Source organism: Watersipora subatra, chromosome 10, assembly GCF_963576615.1.
Source record: "Watersipora subatra chromosome 10, tzWatSuba1.1, whole genome shotgun sequence".
In the NCBI taxonomy this organism is placed as follows: Eukaryota; Metazoa; Bryozoa; class Gymnolaemata; order Cheilostomatida; family Watersiporidae; genus Watersipora; species Watersipora subatra.
The window spans coordinates 31,464,584-31,488,280 of NC_088717.1; the positions used below are offsets into that span (position 1 = coordinate 31,464,584).

A 23,697-nucleotide genomic window follows, 5' to 3' on the forward strand; every position below is an offset into this window, starting at 1 on the left:
TCCAACCAGGTGGCCAGAGATCCAAGCTGAGTTCTAGTACATGCTGAAACTCCGAACCAGACTCCATCATGAGAAAGCTGATGGGTTCAGCCAACATACCTGTAAAGACTGCCGAGAGTGGAATCACATTAAGCTGTGAACCGACATGGAGGCTCAGATCTCATTGGAGGGACTGGACAAAAGCTGTGTCAGTGGTCACCAAAATCACACGCAAAACGGTCGATTACATGGGTGCGCTCGTTTCCATGGCAGCCGAAGAGGCTGGTCAAGGACTGACAGAGGATCAGACAGAGGACTAGACACAACTCTGGTGATGACTCAAGATAACGCTGACAAGGAGCTGGCCCAGATGCAAGCTGCTGGCCGAAGACTGGTGGCATCCATGTACCATGCTATCATTTGAGCAAAATAATTGACATGGAATCAGCTAGAGCTGAATCAAATTAGTTTATGAAGTGTGATACACCTAGCTGTGGTTAAGGAACGTTATCCAAATAACTGTGTGGAGGGAGTGTGATACAATTGTGTGGAGGGAGTGTGATACACCTTATTGTCGGTAGGGAGTGTAATACACCTAACTGTAGGTAGAGAGTGTGTCACAAATAACGGTGGGTATGAAGTGTGATACACCTAACTGTAGGCAGGGAGTGTAACACACCTAACTGCGGGTAAGTATGGTACACCTAAATGTGGGTAACATGGTGTAATATCCCTAACAATGGATAAGTAAATGTGGCAATATTCTTTTACATGTACATGTATATTCAATACCTTTTCGCCGAAACTAAATAGTATTTGCGGCAGAAAGGGGAGAATAATGTAATATGTCAGGCAGACACTCCTAAAATGCTGTACCATATTGTACAACTGTCTGCAGGTTCATATTCATGAACAAGTTTTAGGATGTTTCTACATCGCGCAAGTATACTTTATTCTATGCAATATAAGTCGGTAATACACATAAGTGTACTTTATTCTATACAATATAGGTTGGTGATACACATAAAGAGCCAAAACATATTGATTACACATTGAAAAGGTCGCCAGCGGAAGGAAGTGGTGCTAGGCCTGCACTTTCATCCGGCAGCTTAGAGAGGTCAGGCAAACTCTTGATGTGGTGTTCTAACTCTTTTCGAGCTGCTGCTACATTCTCAAGTTTCTCCTTGTGCTCCTGCAATCACACTGCCATATTATACCTCATTATTATTGTTCTTTTCACGATCTTCATTCAATTAGATATTTCCATTTAGACTTGTATATTTGATCAGTATTTACTGTCAACTTGGAAAATATACTACGAGTACAGAGAGTACGGTATATTACGAGTACAGTGTTATTATAAGTACAGAGAGGTGGAGTACAGACAGATGGAGTACAGACAGGTGGAGTACAGAGAGGTGGAGTACAGAGAGGTGGAGCGGAGAGGTGGAGTACAGAGAGGTGGAGTACAGAAATGTGGAGTACAGAGTGGTGGAGTACAGAGAGGTGGAGTACAGAGAGGTGGAGTACAGAAATGTGGAGTACAGAGAGGTGGAGTACAGAGAGGTGGAGCACAGAAATGTGGAGTACAGAAATGTGGAGTACAAAGAGGTGGAGTGCAGAGAGGTGGAGTACAGAAATGTGGAGTACAGAGAGGTGAAGCACAGAAATGTGGAGTACAGAAATGTGTAGTACAGAGAGGTGGAGTACAGAGAGGTGCAGTACAGAAATGTGGAGTACAGAGAGGTGGAGTACAGAAATGTGGAGTACAGAGTGGTGGAGTACAGAGAGGTGGAGTGCAGAGAGGTGGAGTGCAGAGAGGTGGAGTAATATTCTCAAAAATAATCTTTTTACAAAACGATAAAGCGTTTTGATTAAGCATAACTAAAGATTTGAAATGAACAATGCCTAGACATATGTATGTAGTATATATGCCTAGACATACAAGTTGAAAACTTGTATGTCTAGGCATACATACTACATATAAAGTAGTTTTACATACTTTTATGTAAGACAATATCATACTTTCAAATTACTAGCAGTAATTTCCTGCAACGTAAAACACTGTAACGGCAGAGCATTAGGATCAGGGCCGACGAGACCGACCCTATGAGCGACGGAGTGACCAAGACAAGTCTTCTTATCACTGAAGGAGACCCGGCTGCCAGTGAGAGAACTCGGCAGGCCGAGATGAAGAAACAGAGCAGACAAAGAGATCACATCAAAAATAAAAGGTGGAGCTTATCGCAATTCGCTTTTATATAAGACGCTTGTTGCTTATGCTAAGCAGAGCTAGCACAGTCCCTTTGCATGATTATTATGCACACATTGCAGTCACGTGTGTATATATATATATATATATAAATATACACATGAGTATATACATACTCAAAATTGTATATATATATTTTATATATTTTTTTTTATTGCTCATAAATACATATATATATATATATATATTTATGAGCAAATACATGTATATATTTTCTTGGGGCTAAACACTCTGTGTTTATTCTTATTTTGTAGAGATTAAAGGGAACCGGTAGTTTCCTTTACAACACTAACATTGGTAATGAGTAGTTACAATGATATATTACATACAATATACCATAAAACCTCTGATTTAATGCCATTTCACTCTATTTTTCAACCCTTTCTCAATAGTATTGGTCAATTGGAGGATTCAAATTGGGGTTGGCGGTGTATTTTTCAAATGACTCAATAGAATTTCGGGAAAACCAATTTATGAAGCTAATGTGGCCCGAATTATGCTCTTTTTTCGGTGGAGCGATATTAAACCTTTTGGATGCGATAAATCTGCCAACTTACCTCCAACTTTTCAAAGGTCTCTTAATAAATATGCATTGAGAAACCGAGAAATACCCCTACCAGTTGATATCTATTGCTTGCAGTTGACCTGTGTTGATATTATAGCCTGCGTCTTTCTTTGCAATTTGTTGGCACTTTCAATTTTCAGTACATTCTAAATTTAAAGAGGTATTTTTATTATATATCTATATTTAACAATGTTGCCAAAAGATCTCATTGTACTCATTGATATGTTTGCAGCCAAAACTACCTTTTAATGTGCAATAGAAGAGGAGTTACGAGCGTCGATCAATTGTATGATCAGATCACCGCAAAGATGCTATCAAATACTATGCAATAAATTTGTAAATTTATAAGTTACATTATGATAATCTACCAAATGCTACAAATATATATTCATGAACAAGTGACATAAAGGAACCATGCTTATATTACATGCAGAAACACAAATTAAGGTTTAAAACAAAAATATTTCCATCATATGCTCGGATGGCTACGTTCCGATTGTTGCTTTCCATGGAATGAACATCTTTTAGTTGTTCAATAGGTTCCACAATGTTGTCTGACCTCAACTCTTTTTCTGCACTGCTGAACTAGTCGATATTAACGTCCAAAAATCTTTTTGGCAGAGCAAGACTTTTACGCACAAATACAACGCATAAAGGTTGGTTCGCTAAATGTAACCTTTGGCCCAAAACTTGCAAACCATTTTATATGCATAGTCTTCAGAGTATTAAGACCGCTTTAAACAAGGAACAACTATTAGCCTGAAAAATTAGTAATTATTTATACGGCATTGCTTTCACTGTTCATCTACCATCGTAAATTTGAACCGTTTTTTATATATGTAAGCTACATGTACTTCGAAGAAGAGAGACCACGTTAAACCAGAAACTACTACTAGCCTGAGACCATCATTGATTATTTCTATGGTGTTGCTTTCAAAGTTTTAACACGAAAAAGCGAAAAGCTTTGGAGTTGGACAAAGAGAGAAGTGATTGTTATTAATGCAAAAGATTCATTATTTATATGATTTTGTGTACACTTTTCTGCTGATCACTTGATATTATAAATTCACAAAGATCAGAGATAGTCAAAGTGACGGTTAAATGGAGGTGGCGTTCAAACAGAGGGTGTCGTTCAAACAGAGGGTGGCATTCAAATAGAGGGTCGCGCTGTATTTTTCAACCTTTTTTTCATAGTAGCGTTCAAATAGAGGTAGCATTCAAATAGAAGTGGCATTCAATTAGAGGTCTTATGGTATTTTCTTATATATAAAACACAAAAGTTCGCTTGTCTTTCAGTCTGTTTGCTCATAGAAATGAAACTAGATATTTAGGTAAAAGGAAACATAGATCTTATAAAACTTTTCCCATGGAAGCTAATTACGCTATTTTGATTTTGAGCAGCATATACCTTGTGAATCTACCAGCTAATTTTTGGAGTACAGTGTAACCTATATAAAAAAAACACAAAATAACTGGGAGTTATCTTCACCTCTCCATGAAATAACTTTAAGGACTCCATACAAGGATTTTTATTACTTACTTTTAATAGGTCAAAAATATTTCATTATATCGGAATAGGATATATATATACAATATACTACCGGTTCCCTTTAATATATACATCGTTTTCCTTTTTTAATAAATCACCTCCTAAACTCAGACCACTTGGTCATTTTATACAGTAATCTATATATATATATATATATATATAATCTTTACAATAATAGAAGTAATATGACTTCCAAAGAAGGCCCTGATCAAAATCAAGATAGCGTAATTAGCGTCCATGAAAACAAATTGTATACAATCCATGTTTGCTTTTACAAAAATATCTGCAGCTTCATTTCGATAAAGACACAGGCAGAAGGACAAACTGTGTCTTATATATAAAGATTTGCTAAGACATAATCGTCGTTTGCAATTCCTCGCTTAACGAGTATGATGTTTGCTTGCTAGCTAGTGTACTCTCAGAAGCTGGTGAGTCCAATCCGAAATCGGCAAACTTTGTCACATAGAGGGCAGAGACAACCGTCTTCAATTACAAGGGTTGCACTTTGACTAGTTTTACATGCAGCCCTTTTCAGCTCCCTTTTAGCACCTTAGTTCTTTTCAAATAGTTTCACGCCATTGTGAACGGCGTTCCGCTACGATTTCCGGTCATTGGCTAGCTTCTTTCAAGTCTCGGTACGGATGAAGCACTGCTTCAAGCTACAATGGAGGGTATCTTTGTACCGTTTTCTCTGGCCTCCATGAATGCGCTTGTCTTCTTTGAGTTCAGGATACATCATTTGTTTTGGTAATTGAGTGTCATCCATCCAAACTACGTGGCCTGGCCACCTCAGCTGGTTCTTGATAACTTTAGCCTTAATACTTGTGGAACAAGCTATCTCAAAGACGCTGTCCGTTGTTTGCGGATCCTGCCACTTGATGCCGAGGATTCTCCTCACAGTGTGATCATGATACTTCTCTAGTGTCTTCAGATCGTGGCTGTAGGTAACCCAAGCTTCAGACCCATACAGGAATGTTGGTAGTACAATGGCTTTGTAGATCATCAACTTTGTGTATTTGGTGATGTCCTTGTTGTTGGAGACTCGTGTCTGCAGTTTTTCAAGTGCCATGCAAGGGGCCTGAAGCCCTCTGTAAATTTCTGCATCGATACTGGCTTTGGCGGATAGAATCCATCCAAGGTAGTTGAAGGTATCAACACAAGCGAGCTCTTGTCCATCAGTCTTAAATATGTGGTTGCGTCAAAAAAGTTGATCATATGAAATTAAGGCCAGTAAAGGGCTAAAACATCAGCTACAATTTGATGTCATTTTTGTCTTTGTAGACCAACCCTGTGCAGAGATATAAGCATTTGAATGAAGTATTCTTTTAAAACGGTCAGAGTCGAGCGGGTGCTTCATTCGTGACGAATCGAGTGATGAAAAGAGTCAATGAGCAAAAAATATGAGATCTCTTCTTTAGCCAATCAGCCCGAAATTTTATATAGGTCATATTAAACGTTATCACTCGTAAAACGGGTTGTCTGTAATTCTCATTGTTAGTGATTTTACTTTATTACTAGTTAGTTACATGCACCGACGTCGATATTTAATTTACTGAATTAATTGATATCGTTCATTTTTGAATTACTGCACCAACACGTTTTATTGATGAATAACAAAATTGTAACAATGCTCAGTTCAGCGAAGGTGAATCAAAGTTTTTTGAGCGTAAGGAGATTAAAGATTGGATTTCTGGTTATTCAGATTTTTCATTAGCCTATCCATCATTATCCAGATATTCCACGCTGCTAATCTCATCAGTGCTTTTTGGCCACAGATAGGTGGATTCCGCTGGTTGCAGTCTCCCAGCCAAGAGTATGAGGAGACAGGGTATATTCAGGGCACCTTTTTTAGCCCCCTGCCCTGATTGAGGTGAGTAGAGCGGATCTTAAATAGGGCTGCTCAGTAATGGAGACCCCGACCGTAAAGCTTTACTGTCACCAATCCTACGCTGAGCGATTGATAAACTTTTATCACCTATGTGCTGGTTTGTAACTATATTAATAATATTAAGACTGTATACTCTGGATTCATGCCTTATCGATAAGACTTAAAGTGCAAAACAACAATACAGTTGCTGTTTTGCACTGTAAGTCTCATCGATCTCATCTTCAGTCTCATATATGATAGTTGAAGCCGCCCAGTAGGAGGGGTTAGTCTACCACCAACCCACTTTGCTGTATCATCTTGCAATATTTGTATCATCTAATCAACCAGCTCATTGCAAGATCACTGTGCACTTGGCATTCATGCTTTGTTTTGTGCACACTTTGTGGGTTTCATAGAGAGGAAATAGATGTGTTAAGGATGATACGTATTTGTATATATGAGAGAGAGAGGGGATAACCCTCGATTGCCACAATGTATAATTAACAAACAGCTTAAGCAATGAGACTTTCATTATATTGCTATACTAGATGAATGCCTGGCGTTGTTTGGGTAATAAAAAACTATTTAGAAGAAAAATTTATTTTCATCTAACATATACAACGATTGCCATTCTAACTTTTAAACTTCATATCATGAGTAAAAGTTCAGTTAAAATAAATTAGAAGAAAAAGTAAATCGAAAGAAAAAATAAAAAACCTGTAAAGGTGTTTGAATTTTAAATAACTAAAGGGTAATGGCTAGATAATCTGTTTGGCTACAATGATTACAACAAAAAATAAACTAAAAAAACAAATATAAATCATGAATACGTTGAATTAACATTGACAATTAGTATTATTGTATAGGAGTGTGTGTAAAAAAGCTTACTGTTCCAGCCAAGGTTAGCCATCAAAACTTTGAATATGACGATACTGGTTCTTCTTGATACAGGTATAAACGTAAGAATAAGATATCGAAATTAAATACATCGGTGATGTTCACAAAGGTACTTTGTCTGACTGAATGGAGAGAGAATGCAGAGGCAAATCCTACTCGAGAGTTTCCGTGGGAACAGTTTTTAGTTTTGCAATTTTTAATTAATGCTGTTTGGAAAAACCAAAATTGATGTTTGAAATTGTGCCGAAATCCTAATCTACGGCGGTCTCGTGATGGCGACGATTAACTGTTCGTTTTTTAGTCATATAGCCGTTATAGCCACACATTTGAAATTGAAACGGCATATTTGAAAATTACAAATTAAAAAAGGTAATGATTAAAATTTGAAAAGATCTTTCGAAAAAAACAAATGCAGGAGGTAATCTACATAAAAAGGCAGACTTTGTTTGTATTTAATGATTGTGGAACACAAGGTAAGTGCCAAAAAATCCCTATAAATTAATGTGCTATAATCAGAATCAAAGAAAATTTAGCGTAGCTGGAAAGCTTTCTGAGCAGATTAAATATATTAGGAAAGCAAATAAATGTAAAATAAATAGCATGTAACCTACAAAACAGATGGTTTGGTAATGATACAATAAATACAAACTGCGAATATAAAATAAAAATTGTTTGTATTTTATAACAGGGGCATCATAACCCGTAGGCGCAATGAATCAACTAATACGTCACTTAATGTGCGCAATAGAAAAAAGGGTGTACGATATATAAAAAGGCCGATAGACCTCTAAGGAATGTGTAGCTCAGTGGTTAAACGTGTTTAGGAACTTGGAACTCAGTGGTTAGGAACTTGCAGTTGCAATCTCCATGAGTTCAAATTCAGCAAGAAGCGAGCTTTTCAATCCAACATTTAATAGCTATAGCTGGACGCATCGATTTACAAAATCACAAAATAATAGACACGCAAACTTTGGGATTTATATATATAAATGTATCTGAATGAAGTCTACCACATCTGTGCAATACTTAAAGGTTGACTTGCAACAAAATTCACATTACAGTTATTTGGCATCAAAAGATTCACCATGTCTTACTCTGCTGTGTTGTAGGTGAAAAATATGTAGAAATGTAATTACAAGCTCTTAAAAGCTCAAAAACGAACAGATCATCGCCGCCATCGCGAAACCGCCGTAGATTGGAATCAGTTTATTTCTCTGATGTGGTCAATTCATTTGGTTATTGTTTTGGCACGTGATGTTCTCAAATGAATTGAAAAGCCAATAAAAGACTCAATATAAAACGTCTCGTAGCACTAGTTTATGACAAACACTTCGGGTTCTACGGAAAAGCCCGTATCAAATATAGATGCTCGCTATTTTACAGTTTTGTTTCGGCTTGGTCTAATCATCTAGTCATAATCTGCTCATGTGGTCCATACTTCCTGCCAAACGGCGCAAATAATTTCTGCAGCATTTTTCGACTATCACAGGTGACCAACAGGCTCGTCATGTTTATCAGAGAATGATGTGCACTCCTTCGACGTAAGGTTAAAAAATTAAACTAATTTTTACGGTAAGTTATAAGATATTAGTGCTCAAAGTAACATCATTACAATGATGATAAAAATAAACATGTAAGAACAATAGACATAGTTTTATTGAATGCGTGAAGTATATTTGTGAAAATATCGACGAATGAGGTTGCGTGAAAGTGTAAACCGAAGCCATCTTGTACAACTACGTCCCATTTGAGCCATTGTAGAAAGAGATTCTAATCTACGGCGGTTTCGTGATGGCGACGATTAACTGTTCGTTTTTTAGCTTTTAAGAGCTTGTAATCACATTTTCACATATTTTGCACCTACAAAACAGTAGAGTAAAACATAGTGAATCTTTTGATATCAAATAACTGTAACGTGAATTTTGTTGCAAGTCAACCTTTAAAGTGACAAGTAAAAAGGAGTCCGTCGAGCAATCATCTGCTGAAAGATTTTATAATAAAATGTCCATTAATAATCTGATTTGTTTATTAAATCCAAATCATAAATCACTTTATTTTCTTAAATCTTACCCAAAATCGCTTTTGCATTTGCCCATAACAAATCAATTGGAAACGGACTCAAATCACTACAAAAGGGAATAGTTTCAAATAACTTGAATATTAAAATCACCACCGAATTGGACAAAGCTCTGGAAATTGTACAGCAATATTAGTGGCAATGCAACTTATAAAAGCAACTCCTACTGCCAATTTGTTGTACTCCTTGGTGCTACAATGGTACACACTGTAGCACGCTACAATATTCTGAGGTGCTACAAGCAACAATGGTGTACACTGAAGCACTCCCGAATAATTTTGGGTACTGCAAGCAGCAATAGCGTACACTGGAGTACTCTAGAACTTTCTAAGGTGCTACAAGCGACAATGGTGTACACTGGAGTACTCGAATGATACAGCAAGGTACTTCCGTTACACTTGAGTACATCATGGATGTTCAGGAGTTAGGTACTGCTAGTTGAATGTACAGTGAAACACGGATAACTCAAACTTCAAGGGACCGAGCAAAAGTGTTCGAGTTATTAGAGCGTTCAAGTTATCAGGACAGTCATAAGTGCACGTATTTATCAGTAGATACATGTACATATACAAACTATATATAAATCAAAAGCATAGATTGCTTGTTGCAAGTTAAAGGGTCTCTCGTGTGAAGTTTTAAATATTTTTAATCAGAAAGTATAGATATTTTTCTATCACTTGAGATTTGTTTGTTGTTTTAGATTATGTGACTGCGAGGACGCTCTCAGATTAAAATATTGGCAAAACTTGATCGCGGTTAAAACGCTCAGAAAAAATACATACGTATTTTTCTACCAGTCAGTTTCTATCTAAGTCAGTTATTACAAAACTGCTTTACTATTAAAAACCCATTATCAATTTTGCCGATATCACTTTAAAGTTATCCAAATTTTACCTCGCTTTTCTTGCATTCGGAGGGCTTATCGCTAAGCGGATGTTTGGTAAAATTTGATTTTTGCAAACCTTTAGAAAAGTCGTTAATGAAAATATTTGCCGATGTTGATAATAACGAGGCCTAAGAACTACTAAAAGTCGATGTTTATCTCTATGGCTTGGAATAAAGTGATATTCTAAAGCGATAGTAACAACCGTCTCAGTAGCCGTTTGGCAAAAAACTGTTCTAGTTAACAGAGTTTCGGTCGAGTTATCTAACGTCATTTATCATTGCGTGGGAACGGACCAAGCAAATCCATTCGAGTTAACCATGTGTTCGATATATCCGAGGGCGATTTATCCGAGTTTCACTGTACTTAAGTATGCTAGCCTTCAAATAACTGTTATGGCGACTACTGTCATGGTGACTACTGTCATGGTGACTACTGTCATGGTGACTACTGTCATGGTGACTACTGTAATGATCACTACTGTCATGGTGACTACTGTCATGGTGACTACTGTTATGGTGACTACTGTCATGGTGACTACTGTCATGGTGACTACTGTAATGATCACTACTGTCATGGTGACTACTGTCATGGGGACTACTGTCATGGTGACTACTGTCATGGTGACTACTGTCATGGTGACTACTGTCATGGTGACTACTGTCATGGTGACTACTGTCATGGTGACTACTGTCATGGTGACTACTGTCATGGTGACTACTGTCATGGTGACTACAGTCATGGTGACTACTGTCATGGTGAATACTGTAATGATCACTACTGTCATGGTGACTACTGTCATGGTGACTACTGTCATGGTGACTACTGTCATGGTGACTACTGTCATGGTGACTACTGTCATGGTGACTACTGTCATGGTGACTACTGTTATGGTGACTACTGTCATGGCGACTACTGTCATGGTGACTACTGTAATGATCACTACTGTCATGGTGACTACTGTCATGGTGACTACTGTCATGGTGACTACTGTTATGGTGACTACTGTCATGGCGACTACTGTCATGGTGACTACTGTAATGATCACTACTGTCATGGTGACTACTGTCATGGTGACTACTGTCATGGTGACTACTGTCATGGTGACTACTGTCATGGTGACTACTGTCATGGTGACTACTGTCATGGTGACTACTGTCATGGTGACTACTGTCATGGTGACTACTGTCATGGTGACTACTGTCATGGTGACTACTGTCATGGTGACTACTGTCATGGTGACTACTGTCATGGTGACTACTGTCATGGTGACTACTGTCATGGTGACTACTGACATGGTGACTACTGTCATGGTCACTACTGTTGCGATCACTACTGTTGCGATCACTACTGTCGTGGTCCCTGCCTACCAGTAATTTCTGCTGTGAGTCTGCCAGTTTTTCCTTCTGAGTGGCTATAAAAGGAGCCAAAGATTTGAAGAGTTTCTTTCTGTCAAAGAGCTCCTGAGTGAGCCTTTCATTGTAATCATTGAGTATTGTAGTTGCTTCCTCCACAGTCTTAGCAAGCCGCTCTGCCTCAGACTTGTCTACAAAATGGTTATATCTATCCTTTTAATATATGGTTATATCTATCCTTCTAATATATGGTTATAACTATCCTTTTAATATATGGTTATATCTATCCTATTAATATATGATTACATCTATCCTTTTAATATATGGTTATATCGATCCTTTTAATATATGGTTATATCTATCCTTTTAATATATGGTTATATCTATCTTTTGAGTATATGGTTATAACTATCCTTTTAATATGTGGTTATACCTATCCTTTTAATATATGGTTATAACTATCCTTTTAACATGTGATTATACCTATCCTATCAATATATGGTTATATCTATCCTTTTAATATATGGCTATATCTATCCTTTGAATACCCTACAAGACAAAAATATTCGATGGTTATAAAATTTCGCGATTTCGAGAATAGTCAATTCCACGAAAAAATAGTTTTATCTTTAATCACAAGGGAGAATAACTACTGCCTCAAAATTAAAAACTAGCCACTAGGCATAAATACCAAACGTAGTTGAGTTCCAAACCTTTTTAAAATCATTGCTGGGGCTTTGAGTTAATCCCATTGCCAATGCATCACATTTCTTCACAAAATTATTCAAGGTTGTCACAAGGTGGGCAGAAGTACTAAACGTAGCCGAGTTCCAAAACTTTTTTAAAATCATCGCCGGGCTTCGTGTTTTATTGCCATTGCATCGAACCTCTTTACAAAATTATTCAAGGTTTTCACAAGTTATTCGGCATGGCTTCGTAATCGCAAAAATCTCTCCTACAGTCTTTCGACATTGAAATCAACTCCATCAATCTTTAACACTGTAGTTGAGGACGATAATGATTCTGATCTGGATATTATGGTATGTATTTGATTTGCAGTGCAGATACGTTTTTCCATAACTGCGTTAGTTAAAGAATTGGTTGCGTCAAATTTGAGTTGATCTTAAAAGAAAGCATTTTTTATTCTCTATCAGTTGATATGTTGTTTGTTGTGTTAGGCGACCTCATTGCCAAGATATTTGAAAATTAATATCGAAAAAGTCTGATCACGGTAAAAACGCTCAGGTTAAAAAAACATGCCCAGACTTGCCCAAAATGATGTCACACGTGATTCATCTGTCAATATATCTCGTATTCACATCGGCTATTTGCGATAAAAGTCGAGTCCTACGCGGCTCTATTGGCATATATTTTATTTTGTATTTGCTCATGTTGGTTAGAATAAAATTTTAAACCCCGCTACAGATACATTATTATGAATGTTTCAAAGGCTTCAAATAACGAAAATTGAAAATTTGTCCGACTCACTTTCTCCAAATGCTGCGTAAACATTTGAGTACCGACTACCAATTCTACCGGTCTACAGTAATTCTGTCAAGCAAACTATGTAGAATAAGGTCTTTGTATCAGCACAGTTTCGCTGCTACCCACACTAACGATATACAGCCTCCCAAAAGCTCCGCCCACGTTATGCCCGTCGCCTATCCTTGAGCGGGGCTGTATATCATTGCCCACACCGAAAACTAGTTTTTTACTACCGTAAGTAAAACGAGCAAGCTGCATCTTCGAAAAGAATATACATAGGGATAGAGTTTCAAGGATGAGAAGTCTGCTGCAAACTGGATTTGAACTCACATTCTCCAGTTCTGGGGACATCCATATACCGTATCCAATTCACTACAATATTCTGCAAATCATGTTTTGCATTATCTTCAACAATATCTCGGCATAAAGCTTTTATTAAAATTATTCATCAAGTCGTGGCCACTCACATAGTTTCAGCTGATACAATAAGACAAATTCATCTACTGCAACAAACTCAAACAAAACATCATGGTTTATGCGGCACACATTCAAGTCTCTCTTCCCCTTTATGGCAGTTTCCACACTGACAAAGCTGCTTCGGCTGGTGGGACGTCATAAACATCCTGTAATCTGTAAAACAAATGCAATAAATATATGTCATTCATAGATATATCATTCTAAAGCGTATCTACTGAAAGCTTTCAAATTGGGAGTTTAACAGATTGCGAGTGTAATTTTAAAAACGAATAAATGTTTAACAAAGGCACAAGTACGCCAAGCCAACGATTCGAAGCTTTGGTTCTCGAAGTTGAAGATTTGCATTGATCAATCAATTTTCTTCACTTTCTACACGTGAAAAGTGAACATCCAAAATCAAATCATAAATCTAATTTACTAGATAAAACTGCCACCAAAAATTTGAAGCAAATGTAGCTAGGTGAACCGATAAAAAAATATAAAACGATGATTAGTGATAGCAAAAAGTTATAATTTTACTAATTAGTACATGTATTAATGAGTACTAAAATATTACCTTTAGTATATTCATCAATCTAATCCATTGTATTGCTAGATGCTAAAGATTAAAAAAAAGCCGTGAAGAACTCACTGTACATACGTATCTCGCACGCGCAGGAAACTACATTTTAGCCTCAAACAGGGAACTATAATCTGAATGTAAACTCAACAGGAAACTCTATAGGAAACTCAAAGTAAAAGATAAATTTACCTCCATTCTCCGATCTTCCTCTGTAGAACTTTAACTACCTGAGGCCAAGAAAACTTGGAGTCACCTTCGTAGTAACTTCACAGCAATTTTTACAATTATGTTGTTCGCCAATAAAACGTGTCGATCGAGTAATTCATTAAAGTAACGATGTTAATTAATTTAGTAAATATCGATGTCTATGCGATTTAATAATAGAGTAAAATCCCTAAATTTGAGATCACAGACAACGCGTTTTACGAGTGATAACATTTATTACGGCCTATATAAAAATTTCGCGCTGATGATTGGCTAAGGAAGCGACCTCATATTTATCGCTCGTTGTTTCTTTTCAGATGTATTGCTTGTGACGTCACAAAAGAAGCACCCACTGGAACGTGAGCTTTTTAAAAGAGGGCCTCATTCAAACGCATATATCTCTGGACAGGGTTGGTCTACAAAGACAAAAATGGCAACAAATTGTAGCTGATGTTTTAGCCTTTTATAGGTCTTAATTTCATTCAATCTAATTTTTTGACGCAACCACATCTTTAATTCTTTTGTTTAAAAACTGATCGCTTTCATTAAATACTTCAGCTATTGTTTTTGTATTTCCTTAACACTTATTAATATCTTTTTCTTTTTAGTGTTTACTGCAGATTGAGAATGAAATATAACCTATTCCGAAAACTAGAGACAAGTAGTAATATTCATCAGGGAAGGAATATTGACAGAGAAGCAACCAGTCAGCCTAGACCCCTTCATAACAACAACTCCTTGATATTGCTGCAGCAAACATGATTATATTATATATTTCATGTATAGATATATTATAATTTATTGCAAACTTGAGTGTACAAATAAAACATTTCAAATACAAATAATATTTTACAAACGATGAATGGAGTAAATATAAACAGTTTAGTCTATATGGCGGTTGTCTAACAATAAAAGTAAACTGGTACTCTTCATAAGTGAATACTAGCGTATAATGGTGTTCTCTGACTAATTATTTTGGTAATAGCAGCTCTATGTCGCTGTCACTGTCTTGGGTAGATGTTAAAGGCGATTCTTTCGCTACTACATGGCTGGTAAGGAAGTTATCATCAGAACTCTCCTCGTGGCTTACTATTGCAAAGTTCTGCCATTTGGCCAAAACTTTGTGCTCGTAAAGGCGTTTTTGTTCCTATTTTAAAACAGATATATTCTTCTCATTAGCAGCTGCGGCCAAATCTATCTCAATTTCAAGACATCCCCGAATGATTGGTGATCTTCTAAGAATGACATCTACCACCATTGCAGTCATTGTGCCTCCATGTATGATGAAAAATCTCTCTCTCACACTAAAACAAATAACGAAGCGGTAGGGATGGAAAAAATAAATATTGCGTTTTACCGAAAAACTAAAGTAAAATTCAACTAATTCAGTAAATGGTTTTGATGAAAACTCATTACTTACCACAAGTTGTTGGTTCATCAAAGGCCTCCAAATCGATGAATATTCGTGAAAACCTCTGAACGCAGCAAAAATTTTATAGCTTTGCACGATCGGCTCGTAGTTGTAAGCTAAATAAAAACCGAAACACGCAATGTGCGCATGCGTAAGGTTAACTCTATTGCTAGCCGCAATAGAGTTAACTCTTCATAGAGAGTGACAGTTTTCAGCCGTGAATAATTTAATCCGCGAATATGCATGAAATGGCAATTTTGGCGAAATTTAAATCCGCGAATAAATTCATCCTGTAGGGTATATGGTTATATCTATCCTTTTAATATATGGTTATAACTATCCTTTTAATATATGGTTATAACTATCATTTTTATACTAATAGTCATATCCAACAACGTGCATCATACCTTTTATCTTTTTGAGACCAGATGCATCTGAGACAGCCTGTGGAAGACCAGCAATTTTTTGCCTCACTTCTGCATCACTCGATGCCGACTCAATCAGACCTTTCACCAGCTTCACCATCTCATCTGCCTAAAAGAGTGACTGACAATAACTGGTAAGCATACTGCAGTTGAAGACACACTTGAGAAATATAATACGAATGGCAATGCTTCTTGCATCTGTACATATATTCTAACTCATTTTAACTTGAGATTTATTTTAAAAGGCTGTTTGTGAATTACCTTTTGAATTACCTATGGATGCCCTGAAAGGGTACAGGCAAGCAAATACAAATGTATCTATCGTTGACAAGGCCAAGTCACCTTATCTTACATACCCCCTACACACAGGGAATCAGAACAGCACATGCATACCCCATACACGCCACCCCTAAACATAGGGAATCGTAACAACATGCGCCTACTCCATACACGCAACCCCTAAACATAGGGAATCGGAACAACATGCGCCTACTCCATACACGCAACCCCTAAACATAGGGAATCGGAACAACATGCGCCTACTCCATACACGCAACCCCTAAACATAGGGAATCGGATCGAACAACACGTGCCTACTCCATACATGCAACCCCTAAACATAGGGAATCAGAACAACACGTGCCTACTCCATACACGCAACCCCTAAACATAGGGAATCGGATCGAACAACATGTGCCTACTCCATACACACAACCCCTAGACATAGGGAATCAGAACAACATGTGCCTACTCCATACACACAACCCCTAAACATAGGGAATCAGAACAACACGTGCCTACTCCATACACGCAACCCCTAAACAAAGGGAATCGGATCGAACAACATGTGCCTACTCCATACACACAACCCCTAAACATAGGGAATCAGAAAAACATGTGCCTACTCTATACATGCAGCCACTATGTAGAGAGTCTTAAAACATCTAAAAAGCCTAAATAATAGAACGTAATGAAAAAAAATGAAGCCGACTATATCCAGAATATCGGCAGGAATGAAATAAAAACAGGAATGGAATATAATAATAGCTTAAATTACACCATGTCTAGTGACTGTAATTGAACCAGCAGTTTTACAGAATGATATGAGCTGCAAACTTAAAAATTGACCTGCAACAAAATTCACATTACAGTTTTTTGGTATCAAAAGATTCACCACGTCTTACTCTGCTGTGTTGTAGGGGCAAAATATGTGGAAATGTGATTATAAGCTCTTAAAAGCTCAAAAACGAATGGTTAATCGCAGCCATCACGAAAACGCCGTAGATTGGAATCCGTTTCCAAAACGGCTCAAATGGGACGTAGTTGAACAAGATGGCTTCCGTTTACAATTTCATGCAACTCAACTCGTCGAAATATTTTCACAAATATACTTCATGCATTCAATAAAACCATGTCTATTGTCCTTACGCGTCTATTTCATCTTAATTGTAAAGTTGTCATTTGAACACTGATATCTCAAAACCTACCGTATTTCTTTAACCTTAGCTCGAAGAAGGGCATATCATCCTCTGATGAACATGAGGAGCCTGTTGGTCACCTGCGATAGTCGAAGAATGCTGCAAAAACCGTTGGCGCGATCTGGCACAAATATGGGTCCTATGATCAGATTACGACTATATGATTAGACCAGGCTGAAACGATAAGTACTGTGAAGTAGCGACCATTTATATTTGATACGGGGTTTCTGGTCGAACCCGAAGTATTTGTCATAAATTAGTGCTACGAGACATTTTATATCGAGCCTTTTATTGGCCTCTAATTTCACGTGATAACATCACGTGTCAAAACAATAACCAAACTGTTGGAGTACATCAACCAAATAAAGAGATTCCAAACTGCGGCGTTTTTGTGATGGCGGCGATTACCGGTTTGTTTTTGAGTTTTTAAGATCTTTAATCACATTTCCACATATTTTGCACCTACAACACAGCAGAGTAAGACATGGTGAACCTTTTGATACTAAATACCTGTAGTACGAATTTTGTTGCACGTCGATCTTTAAGGCTGATTCACATTATTTCGTCGTATGTCGGAGTTGTCCTTTTCATCGTCGACTATGGGCACCATGAACCAATGGCATCGTCGAAAAAATGTCGATACATCGGGAAAGTTTGCAGCTATCAAGCTTTTCTTATAATTCGCCGAGCACCGACGACAGCCTGTATAATGTGAACCAGTTTAACGATGATGATTTGCTGTCCCAGATAAAACTATCTATATTTGCATTTGTGATAATCGTTGGGAGACTAGTAGTTGATTTGAGCATGCAGCAAAATCGAAGTTCTTTCAGAAAAAACTTAAAAAAAGTGAAAGGAAGCAAAGAACAACGTGTGTTTATGATAGTGTGAGCATTGTTACCACCGACAATCGCCAAAGTATTTTGGTGTCAACACTGAGGTACAGCAGGCAGGTATGGTAGGTATATAGTGTGAACCAGTCTATAACTAATCAGCAAGACAGCAAGCTATTAGAATTAGCCATCTTTATTTGATAAATCAAGTCCCTGTACCAAATACATTTATAAACGCTAAAGCTAAACAAGTATCGATAAAAGTAATTTAACATGAAGACCTGAAGCAATGATTAATCTCACATCGAGTACTTCCTCAGATGACTCATCAGGAGAATCTCTCGCCATTTGCTCTTGGAGTGCGAGCTTTACCTCTTCTATTCGCTTTTTCTTGGTCACCGGAACTGCTACTCCTGTTCAACATGTTACAATGTTACTTAGTCACTAGCACTGCTACTTCTGTTCAATATGTTACGTACAGTGTTACTTAGTCACTAGCACTGCTACTCCTGTTCAACATGTTACAATGTTACTTAGTCACTAGTACTGCTACTCCTGTCCTGTTCAACATTAAGTAGCAAGTTTAATAAACAAAGGTAAAGACTTTATTAAACATAGGTAGAGAGTTCATTAAACGTACATGGAGAGTTTACCAATAATTGAATGAGATTTGCAAGGTTCTTTGATTTCACGTTGACCAAACGCAATAAAATAATTATGGAGAATAAATATGAGCTGTGAGTTCAAATAGAGCATGGTTGCAAGAGCAATGGCAGCGTAACCAACTTGACTCACCCAAAACTCCTTTCAGTTCACTTAATATTTTGGCGTCAAAAATTTTTCTGTCTTGCCAAATGGCTACAATTCTCTGAAGTTTGCTTATCGTTTGTTCATCGGTCTCACTGGAATCATAGAGCATAATGGCATCAAAGGCGTTAAATCTGCAGTATACCTCTAAATAGCTCTGAGACAATAGGACACTCTAAATCACTAGGTGCAAGTCAGTACAGCATTATTACACAGAGCTGCTTTCAAATCATGGTGATTTGAATATTTGAAACAAATCATATTGTACTGATTTGACACAAATGGTGATTTGATTTGATAAGTTTTGGAAGTAACCTGATTTGATTTGAAGTTTCGGGCTGATTTGAAGTCTTGATTTGAAAAAGAAATCAAATCACATCGCTATCGATAGCCTAGTCTTCTGTAACTGATCGAAACATTTTTACGACGTTTGCAAAGTTAGCCCAAACTTTGGCAAAAAATGCGCACCTTCGATACCGAGGCTGAGCAACCGCGTGTGTGTCCCTTTACAGAACAAAGAAAAGAACCGCGTGTCGTGTGTGTAAAAGAAATCAACATGAGCAGCTCTGGTAAGCTGTGGAAAAGGCATGTTTGTAGTTGTGGTGCTGGCATTGAATACTTTGATGTCAATTATTTGATTGCTAGAAATTGGTTGTGACTATCCCACTCTAACCTCACAGTCGCTAGTCAAAATAAAAATTACTTGTGCTGTGCCTACGGCATGAATGAATGAATAGAGTTTTATAATATATAATATTCGATACAATTTTATTCCATGCTGCAGACACATTCAATATTAACAGTAATGACATTGTTCATGAATATAAATATGCATTATATTATAATTGGGTAGAATTTAATTAATAAATTAAAATTTTATTTGTTATATCAAATTTATTAGAATAATATTAAATAAAATTTTGATTTAATTTATCATTTTAAATTATAAATGAATAGCATAACAATAACATTCTATCCAAGTAAGTATGGTAAATGTAATAATTATATATCATCCATAGCTTTAACATTACCATTTATGTAGTATACATTTTTATTATATAATTAATTATATTATATGTATGATATTATAATTAATAATAATTTATACACAGTCACTTACTTACTAAGTGAAGTCAAATACTTAAAACGGGATTTCGATTTAAAAGGACCATGTACAGAAAGAGGAAGTCACATGCACTCAGCAAATACAAATATGTGATAATGAAGATATGATGGCTGATTTTTTGAAAAGAGCACTTTAGCTAGTACAAGCAACCTGGATTCAGTAAATCGGGAGATTGAAAAGTATATGGCGAAAATCAGATCTTCTTGTAACACTCTAAGCTATTGGCAAGGTGAGACACTGTTACTGAGGCTTAGCGAGCTGGCGCTGAAGGTCCTTTCAGTACCAGCTTCATCAGCTCCCATAGAAAGGGTTTTGAGTAAAAGTAGCTTCATCATGAGGCCACACAGGAGCTCCTTAACATTTGAAAACTTGCGCAAGCTAGTTTTTCTAAAACGCAACAAGTGTATTTAAGTAAATGTGTTAATATTATGTAACAGTTAATTATAGGCTCAATGCTTAGTTTCATATCTTTCAAGTTCAAGCCTCAGTAACTGTGTTTCACTTGCCAATATTTTCAGGTTTTATCTTATATTTGTATCTTATATTTTGTAACTTTAAACAAGTATCGAAAGTTTTTTTTTTACATTGGTACATTCTTGCTTAAAAGCTTCAATAAAAGCAAAGTCACAGCCATGACCATAAACCGTTACATAACCCTCCACTCATTCATTGTATCGAGTATCATTGTATTCATGTATCGAGCCAATGGTATGATGTGCTCTGCAATGATGTTTTAACATACCTCGTATAACAAAGAACAAAACTGTATCTAGTGATGAATTTAACATACACAATACATATAGTGGTACAGAGATACAGCTATACTATTCCTATCCATAGAACCAAAAATGGGCAAGGGGGGGCAAACCCCTTACCCTTTCTCTCTGGGTCAGGTCCTATGAATAGGAGTACAGGCTACGCCGCTACAGCTATACTGTAGATTGATCATATTATGCAACAATTGAGCGAACAATTTGAAACAGTATTTCAAATCATTCTCAAATGATTCGAGATTTGAATTCGTTATTGGACTGATTCGACTTGATTTGATTTCTTTCGAATCTGCTGACAAGGGCCGGGGGTTTGATTTGTAGTTCGCGGGATATGATTTGATTTGAGTCATAAAAAAGTCATTTGAAAGCAGCTCTGTTATTACATTGTTATGGCGCGTAGCTGTCTAGTGATTATGCAGTTTCTGGTAGTACTCTCATGTCACATATAGCTCTGGATAAAAAGCTGTTGTGAAGTATACTGAAGGTTACGTATATTGAAGTGAGTTCACAATGGCTGGCTGCGCGTGTGACTTGTTGTTTCAGATCTGTTTCTGATTGTCTCATCATAACTGGATGAGAGAACACTATGTCGATCCTCATCTTGGATGGTGTTAATGAGTAAAGCTACCCTGTGGTTTTGCTTTTGCCTAGATAGGGTCAGAAGACAACTGTTCACAAGCTTCTGTTATACTATCACGACCTTTCAGACTGCTCACGAACCTAACAGATCTCCACTGTTTGCCTTTCGATTGAGTTTATTATAGTTTTGTTGGTAAGGTCCCATTTTGTATGCGCATACTCCAAGATAGGTCTACATAGGCGGGTGTATGCGAGCAGTCTGATGTTTTTGGGTGCACTACCGAGTGAATATTTGATCACTCCCCAAGAGTTTACTAGCTTTCACAGTTTTTAAGGCACTATGCTGGTCGAAGTGTAGATATTGTTGCAGAACAACACCTTGATATTTGGTGTTTTCTACCCTTAGGACATGCGTAGAGGAGCAAACATGCATTATTCCGTTAGCAATGGTGTAAACAAGACAGAAACAGCTGGCCATTACACAACCTTGAACTAAAGCATTAGTATTCAGCTGCTAATACTTTGACCCATTTAGAACATGGTAGAAGAAAAGAAATACTATACAGAGCATCAAAAAACAGTGGCAAGAAATCCTGATGATTCATAAGATATCTGACATACTCGGTCACATACCTGCCAACTCTAACGCATTGGGCGTGAGACTTACGCAATCACCCCAAAGAAAAAATGAAAATGCGTGAGAAATGCGTGAGATTTTTGCCCCAATTTCGAAAATTTTATATATGCTGTCATTGATACATCAATTGCCCCAAAATTAAATCTCACGCATTGCCCCACTCTTGGGTTGGCAGGTCTGCTCGGTCAGACTTGAGCTCATGTTGCTTACAGCCATTCTTTCCAAGGAGTACCTAAGGCGCATAAGCATGACTTACATGGCTGTGTGCTTGAAGGCATCAGGCAAAACTGAAGCAAACTGTGATAATAGCTCAGGTCCACCCTTTTTCCGTCCATTTTGTAGAACATCATTAGCTAGGTAAATGAATATGAGTTTTCGCTGCCGACTTGCTGCCAAGCAAAAGCAGATCGCGTAAATGGGCTTATTATATGTTATGCAAATGAGAGATAAACTTACTACAGCAGATAAAAGAGTAGCTACTATGTAATGAATGTTTCTTCTGTTTCGTATTTTCTCTAGTTTTGCTATTTTCATTTGAGGTAAAACTTAACAACTTTCCATTTTTTAATATATAATTTTATACTGTGTATGAAGGGGGTAGCCTATAGCTATACTACAACTATCTTTAAAAACCTGAAACTTATTCATGGCAACAAGTATAAATCTAAAACAACAATCCTGTTTCATGATAGATACCTTTTCGAAGTTCATTGTTCCACACACGAACATACGTCTCTGCATGTTTTCTGTGATGAATTAACCACAACGATAAAGTTTGTATGCTTTGTTGGGTTGAGCTTAACTCGGCTAGCTTTCCTTGCAAACTCTGCTCTGTAAACGCCATGTTACTTAAATTGTGGGCTAAGCCTCCTAAGAATGATGATATACCCTGGTAAAGCGACTCCTATTTATAATTCGTAACATTTCGTTTTTACAAATTTAAGCGCTACGAAGGCTGTTGTTCTCCCGTGCTGAAGGGAACAAGTTTTCACCCTGAGCTCTCTTCTATTATTTCTGTGACGTTCACGTTAACGTCAACCGACCGCCCCCGTCCTGCATTAGAACGACGCCGCGAACGTTCAGGCAAAGTTTAGTCAGATGAATCATTTTCACTCATATAAGTAGCCATGGTTTCAAGACAACACATATCTTCGTTTATATAAAACAGCTGTTAGTCGTTACTTAAATACAATGAATTTGAATTTTTCAATCTAAATTATTGCCTGACAATTTGAAAAAATGTCACCTTGTCTTATGGTACACTCCTCGCTAACATATGAGTTTACTAAAGATGTAGTAAGAGCAATGATATACAGCCCCCAGTGGGGCTGTATATCATTGGTAAGAGCTTCTATAGGGCTTCTATATCTAGTAGACGATGTCATTACATTAAATTAGCACTTAGTTGCTGATATGGTCAAACTAAAACTTCCAATATCAGCTTCTCTGGCCACTT

General features: G+C 37.1%; 1 protein-coding gene across 1 annotated transcript; it reads right to left on the reverse strand.

The window, feature by feature from the left end:
• Nucleotides 1–955: 955 nt before the first annotated feature.
• On the reverse strand, nucleotides 956–23,206 carry LOC137405707 (regulation of nuclear pre-mRNA domain-containing protein 1B-like). Its single transcript, XM_068092066.1, has 7 exons — nucleotides 22,938–23,206; nucleotides 22,498–22,630; nucleotides 19,115–19,221; nucleotides 18,623–18,732; nucleotides 15,991–16,117; nucleotides 11,460–11,635; nucleotides 956–1,171 (listed from the first exon to the last, which is right to left on the reverse strand). The coding sequence occupies exons 1-7, from the start codon at nucleotides 23,083–23,085 to the stop codon at nucleotides 1,025–1,027; spliced, it is 948 nt and encodes a 315-aa protein (XP_067948167.1). The 5' UTR covers nucleotides 23,086–23,206; the 3' UTR covers nucleotides 956–1,024.
• Between the last annotated feature and the right edge of the window lie 491 nt (nucleotides 23,207–23,697).

What these genes read in the sequence shown, in the direction of transcription:
- LOC137405707 (XM_068092066.1), bottom strand. Translation starts at nt 23,085, where the DNA reads ATGGCGTTTACAGAGCAGAGTTTGCAAGGAAAGCTAGCCGAGTTAAGC. An exon ending in GAACAATGAACTTCGAAAAG is followed by an intron (nt 22,631 to 22,937) that starts GTATCTATCATG and finishes TTTGCTTGGCAG; the next exon opens with CAAGTCGGCAGCGAAAACTC. An exon ending in TGGTCTCAAAAAGATAAAAG is followed by an intron (nt 11,636 to 15,990) that starts GTATGATGCACG and finishes ACCATTTTGTAG; the next exon opens with ACAAGTCTGAGGCAGAGCGG.